The sequence below is a fragment of the Metarhizium robertsii genome (genome assembly GCF_000187425.2).
Source record: "Metarhizium robertsii ARSEF 23 chromosome Unknown MAA_Scf_34, whole genome shotgun sequence".
In the NCBI taxonomy this organism is placed as follows: Eukaryota; Fungi; Ascomycota; class Sordariomycetes; order Hypocreales; family Clavicipitaceae; genus Metarhizium; species Metarhizium robertsii.
Window position 1 is genome coordinate 804 of NW_011942176.1, and position 6,459 is coordinate 7,262.

At 46.1% G+C, this 6,459-nt stretch overlaps 2 protein-coding genes across 2 annotated transcripts; one reads left to right on the forward strand and one right to left on the reverse strand.

Moving 5' to 3' along the window:
* Positions 1-1,826: 1,826 nt before the first annotated feature.
* MAA_10372 (DJ-1/PfpI family protein) lies at positions 1,827-2,662 on the reverse strand (the record flags this gene model as incomplete). The annotated part of the gene is made up of 3 exons (XM_007828370.1): positions 1,827-2,270; positions 2,335-2,530; positions 2,595-2,662. 3 exons carry the CDS (start codon positions 2,660-2,662, stop codon positions 1,827-1,829), a joined length of 708 nt encoding a protein of 235 aa, XP_007826561.1.
* Positions 2,663-4,674: 2,012 nt separating this feature from the next.
* On the forward strand, positions 4,675-5,442 carry MAA_10373 (ThiJ/PfpI family protein; the record flags this gene model as incomplete). Its single annotated transcript, XM_007828371.2, has 4 exons — positions 4,675-4,704; positions 4,755-5,171; positions 5,222-5,277; positions 5,325-5,442. 4 exons carry the CDS (start codon positions 4,675-4,677, stop codon positions 5,440-5,442), a joined length of 621 nt encoding a protein of 206 aa, XP_007826562.2.
* Between the last annotated feature and the right edge of the window lie 1,017 nt (positions 5,443-6,459).

A 6,459-nucleotide genomic window follows, 5' to 3' on the forward strand; every position in this document is an offset into this window, starting at 1 on the left:
AAAAAATAAGCTTTTTGCTAAATTTAATTATATAATATTAACTAATTAGAGAATTTGCGTACCTTAGTTTTGCCAGCTAGTTTATTGACATCCGTTCTCTGTGCTAAAGACAAGCTGGCAAAAGTTGCTAATACAAGCGGGGTATACTTCATAGTAGCTAAAGTTATAATAAAAAGAGTTATATCTTTATTTTACGATAATTTAACCAAATAGAAATTATACTGTATTTTAAAACTAACGTTGGTGTATTTCTAGCTAGAGGCTTGACTCTATATATAATAAATCCAGATAACCCTGGCTTACCAAATAATCTTGCTATTTTCTTAGAAATCTCGTAAGAATAGCTTTTCTTCGAGATTACGTGGCCTGTACTCTGTACAGTACAGGCCCGGCAATGCTGGATCGGCAAGATTAGGGCTCTCTTATGCTAATGACTCGTGCCACGCCCCACGTATAGCTGGTTGGTTCATGCAAAGCGCTCCATGTTACCACCACACTTCATGGTAACTAGCTTTCCTGCTAAACTATGTAATATAGGGTGTGGCACGAGTAGCATAAAAAAACACGGTATTATGTGAGATATTATACAATAGTGTAGAAACCTAGTACCCTGTGAAATGCCTGTTCCGAGTAATTTATAAAATACCTAGAAGGCTCTGCATGTAAACTACTAGATACAAAAGTATAAATCGTGTCATGTCATGCAAAATGCGACGTGCGAGAAGACCAGACCCATATGTGCATGAAAGTTTATAGTAAGAGGCGGTCTCATGTATACATTATAGGCTCTTGTCTATATAATATTTAATGCAAATTCACTATAATTATTATGCAATCTATTAATAATCAGGTATTATTATTCAAGTATTGAGTATTATATAAGTTATTATATATAAATAATAAAATGGATATAAGCTCAACGTCAAGCGACTAGTCTATTCGCATTTCCAACACCCCAAGATATGCCAAAGACACGCACGCCGGATCCCATTGTTAAGCGGCAGAGCATTCGGACGAAATTCTGTTCTGACTTGTGTGTCTTGAATACGAACATTAGTATTTGAAGGCGATACCTCGAACAAAAGAAATGAAAAAAAAAATCACATCGAGTCTATATTTTGGTCAAATACAACTTCAGGATATGGACAAGAAAAATTCACATGACCAGGGGTTGATGCCGTGACACCTTGAACATGTAACAGAATGCTCTGGAGTATTTTCCAAGTGCAACTGGCGCCCTGACGATCTCAACGGCATCTATTGGCGAAAGATTCCGAGAATAATAAAAATGTTTAGGTGAGATAAACAAGGCTTGGGAACATGTGGGCATCAAAGAGGCTTTAATTACTTGACTGCTTGGGTAGAGACCGTGTATTGGAGCCTCGATTGCTCATATCAAAGGAATGGTAAGCTTCGTGGTTGTTTCCCCTTGGGCTGCTTCATTGGGCACCCAGACGAGACACGTCAGAGACCTCTAGGGTGATATAGCAGCCGCTCAAGTCGCCTGGTTCTAGATGGGGGATTCTTTTTGACGAGCTTTTGTCTCCCCCGCTAAACTATCCACACAAAACACAGTAACTAAGTATAGCATGTGGCACAAAAGTTATGTCAAGAGCTTATATTTGCATACCGGGCTACTATATACCGGGACCGGCCCGTAGATCCTCTCAACCAGTCACTATAACAAGGTTGCCTATGTACGATAGTACCCAAAATGTCCAATGTCAACCAAGCGAGGGCCCATTGTGGCAAATAAAGCAAATGCTTTAGTCAACCAAGACGAGCAAGGCGACCCAAATCTTGATCTTGTCGGTTGATGGACACAATTACGGGAACGGTTTTCCCTCTTCTTCGTCGTACTCTGGGCTACCATCCGGCCAAGCCCCCATCTCTGCCATGGCGCCGACAAGTCTGGCGCCTTGTTCGCTGCTGCCCCAAGTCTCCTGGATAAAGGCCGACATGAGGTGCAGCCCATTCAGCAGCGCACCACTGGTCCAAAGCTTGCCGTCTCTCGCCCAGCGCTTGTCAATCCAATTTGTGCCAGGAGCCATCTCTCGGAATGTATCAAGCCGGAAGCGAGGCGCAGTTGCAGTCTTTCCCTCCAATATGCCAGCCTGCAATGGAGCTGACATGCCGAAGCAGATGGTAATAAACGCAGCGCTCTCGTCGTAAGTTTTTCTGAGAAAATCGAGCTCGGCTTCGCTAGCATTGGCCGAGGCCGACGCGGGAACGACAACAATATCGAGGGGTGGGCATGTTTCAAAGGAGTCCTATGCCAGTTGCCATTCATATTAGGTTCTCGGTGTCGCAGGCAGGGAAGACTCTGCTACATACAGTTGGCGACACGACTATGCCACTCGTGCCATTCACAAGTGTCCCTGGCCCGGCTTCGGAGACCCAGTGGTATTCTGTCTTGATCGCGTACGGCTTCAAATCGTCGGGGACGACCGACGGTGGCAGTGGATTGACGAAGCGATCGCTGATCTGATGGATTTGGTCTACGGGTGCCACATCGATTATTTCGACTATACTGAATGTTTGAAGTACTGTCAGAATCTCGTTGGTATTAGCCGATTAAGTGAGGATAGACTAACCCCTTCAGAAGGACAACGCCGACGCGGAGGATGCGACCGGGGTTGGTCAGGTTGAAAGGCTGAGACATTTCGAATTTTCGATGGTAGGTTCACAAGGTAGACTTTGTAAGTTATCTGTGATGGGATCTCTGGACTTGCACAAGCTGACAAGAGGGATAGATGGCAGCTTATATACTTGTCCAAGTGCCAGCCCGTGGCAAGATTCAGAGCTACAGCGCCGAAACGAAACGGGTGTACATATGGTACGCAGGGGCACGGGCGGTACGTCACTGCACCCACGCAATATACAACACTCTCAAATGTGCTCACTATCCCGCAACAAAAAACGTAGGTGTGGAGGAAAGTATAGGAGGAGCTAGAGGACCATGTGCGATGCATGGAAGCCGTCGGAAGGTTCTTCAGACAGATTGATGAATGGCGATCTCCCCGTGACCATCCAGGCCGTCGTGGTGGAGTGAGGTATGCACAATGATACTCGCCGAGCCAATATCTGACATCAAACTTCTATTAGCAGGACCTCGCCCTCCCCTGATTTTGCGTGCTTATGCTGGCTGCCCAGCTGATCAACCCATGTCTGTGTGTGTCTGGCATCGTGTGATTGGAGAAGTTATGGTGGTCATCGCATATCCGGATCGACATGCGGATCGACATGGCTAAACGGAGTAGTTACAAGTCATCCGGCTGTCGAGGTGACATTGGCCATCGGGGAGACAATGTCGGGGACCCGGGGTTGCCTAGACGAGCCACTCACATACGAGAATGAAGCTCTTACCACGGAGAGTCCGTGCGTGATTGTCGCGGATAGCTTGGCGGCTTCGATGTTCGTTCTCAATTTACTTTGACATGATGATTCAAGAAATAACGGTTCAAACGCGAATATGAACAACTGTGTAGACACTTGACATAAGCAAGTCAGTCAAAGAAAGAATTTGAACCAGTAAAAGAGTATTGAGAAGATTGATGAGCTATTTGAACTAAGTTTGGTCGCCAATAGAGTGTCAGCGGAGCCACCCTTTGCGCCAGATGCCTAAATTCCCCGTGATGTGGGATTCTAGACCCGTCGTGAGGCAGTATTGCCATCACAGGCATATCGAGGCTCTGTATGCCTAAACTAAGACAGTGATTGAGATTGTAGTGCGAATTGAACTACGATTTTTTTAAACGACAGAATATGGCCAATTCTCCCGATTACCAAAGCTACTCCACAGAGAGCCCCTTACTAGTTGACTGTAAGACGCCAGACTGATGTTTTGTTCATCTAGCAGGTGCTTGAAATTGTCCGTGTACAACTAGAGAACGGGAGAAGCGTAAGCTGGACTATTCCCTCTGTACGGCGAATTCACCTTCTGCGACACTCTTTGTCGATCGTACATGTGAGGAATTGGTGATGACATCCGGGACCCAGCGGATATAATACCACGCCGGTGCGTTGGGATTTTGTTCAAGTGGGTCTGGATGCAACAACATCTTGGCAATGGAAGGTTCGAGCCATCCGGAGCTAGTTGGCAGTGTATTTGGCTCAGTAAAATATTTCCGAGTTTCACCGAATATCCTTCGCTAATCGTAGCAGGAGCTAATTGTAGAAGGATGAACCTACCATCCCATATACCCCGCGCTCCGGCTCTACTTTAAACCCGACCGGACACGGTTATAGACAGACACGGAATTTTTCGTTGACCTATTAAGTCAGTATATACGGCGTTGCCGGAAGTGCTATGTTGCCACAAACTCCATTTACAGCGAGCTGCATCTCCGTCGACTCGGACCATCATATTACGGCATCATTCACTACACCCAGTCTACTTCTCCCATTCATTGTCTTATTACTACGTGTAAATTAAAGTCTGCCAATCTCCATGGTCAAGGTTCTTATAATGATGGCCGACTACGGTCATGATCCCACAGGCGCGTGCTCCCATTCTGCGGCGCAACTTTGGAGCATTCTTGTAAATTGCCAATCTTTAAACTTTAAACTAACTATTCTATAGAGACTGCAGTCCCGTACACTGTCTTTCGAGAAGCGGGTTTTGAAGTAAACTTTGCGACTGAGACAGGCACTTCACCCAAGTGCGATGCCAAGATGTTACAAGGTGTCACACAAACCATTTTTGTATAGAAACCGGTTCATTGCGCATAAACTCATTACTAATCTCCTTGCAGGGCGCTACACAGTCTGTTCTCCGGCAATATTCCGCCATGGTCGCATCTGAAGAATGGAAACACGCCTTGCGCTGGTCTACGGCGGGATTTGATCTCGATGCCTTTGACGCCGTCTTCTTACCGGGTGGGCAGGAAAAGACAATACGGCAACTTATCGACTCGCCAGTAGTTCATAAGCTACTAGCGGATTACTTCCCACAGACTAGAAAACCCGCCGGGAAAGCGGTGGGTGCTATATGCTACGGGGTCAAGGTGCTGGCCCAGGCAAAGGGGCCTGATGGAAGAAGCATTCTGTATGGCCGGACAACAACCACCTTGCCCGCGTTGTTTGAAAAGGCTGCTTTTTGGGTAACGTGGCCATTTATGGGCGACTACTTCAAAGTGTACGGTGCTTCGGGCGAGGATGTCGAGGCTTCTGTATGTCAGCTCACTCATCGTCAAACTATCGAAGTGCTAATGTCTCGTAGGTTGTGAAAGTGCTTTCGGACCCTGCTTGCTTGAAGAGCAGCTGGGCCCTTGCTCCGTAAGTAGGTGTTCTTCTTAAGAAAACACATCGTTGACCGTCTGTAGATTCGTGGTGGAGGATCCAGATTTCAACTACGCTAGTGGCCGGCACCCTGGAGATGCACAGTTACTGGCTGAGAGGCTCGTGGATATGATCAGAGAGAGTAAATATGTGTCGCCGTAGGGTCTCGCGCGCCGTTTTCATTCCTCGGGACTTTATTAACCGGTTCCTACGGAGTTTTGAAGAAACTGAGAGGCTGTATGCGAATTAGCATATACGGAAAAATAATACTATTGCTCGCTTCGTATGCTTCAATGTGGCACATGGATTATAAGTTGCTGAACATGGCTGGGTTGATGGACATCGGACCAGATGTGCCATTTTTTCGTCGCTGTTCTTGGTTGAAGCCCTATTAAACAAGAATAATCGCACAATTGTCAACCTTGCGGCCATAGATTAGCTGGGAGATCGTCAGACTGAAGTTAACTTCAATCCTACGGATGCCTATGTGAAGGTCGTGTGTTCGAGTCACACTGGCCGCATTATTTTTGCTTTTGATGTTTTCTTTTGCACGCTTCAACGTTGTATTTTTTCTAGGCCACGGCATTGCTATCATATACTACGATTTTTTTTTTCTTTCGTCTCAGGGACACGAAGATAACATGCAATCCATTGTTATGTTCCTAATAAGCGCGCATGTTGCTCTGTTTCGGGGCGCGACAGACTTGACGAGAAACGGCGTCAGGGCATCCACAATAAAACTAGCAAGCCGCCCAGTGTTATCTCGCCTCAACTTCTTTTCACATCCAGCTATCCGGCTTTAGTGTAGGGTAAGCTTTTTCTCAAGGCGATCAACTCGTGCAAAGCCATGTCGCCCGACATGTTATCGGGGCTGGCGTCAATCGGACAATTGGACAAGAATGCCTGGATTTCCGCTATGCCGAATTCTAAAAGCACGAAATGCATTTAATAGCAGCATTTGCATCGCGCCAGACAGCCTAGTTATTAGCATTTGTTGCCAACTTTCTGTTTCAAATATATTACCAAAAGTACCTGCCAGCAAACAAGCCCGAACTATGACAATGAGTCGAGCTCCTGTCGTCTTATGAGCCGATGGGGAGACTTTTTACCTAGCAATAAACCGCATTCCATTCAGCGTTCTAGACATGTCTTAGAACATACTTGGGCAAAATTGTACAA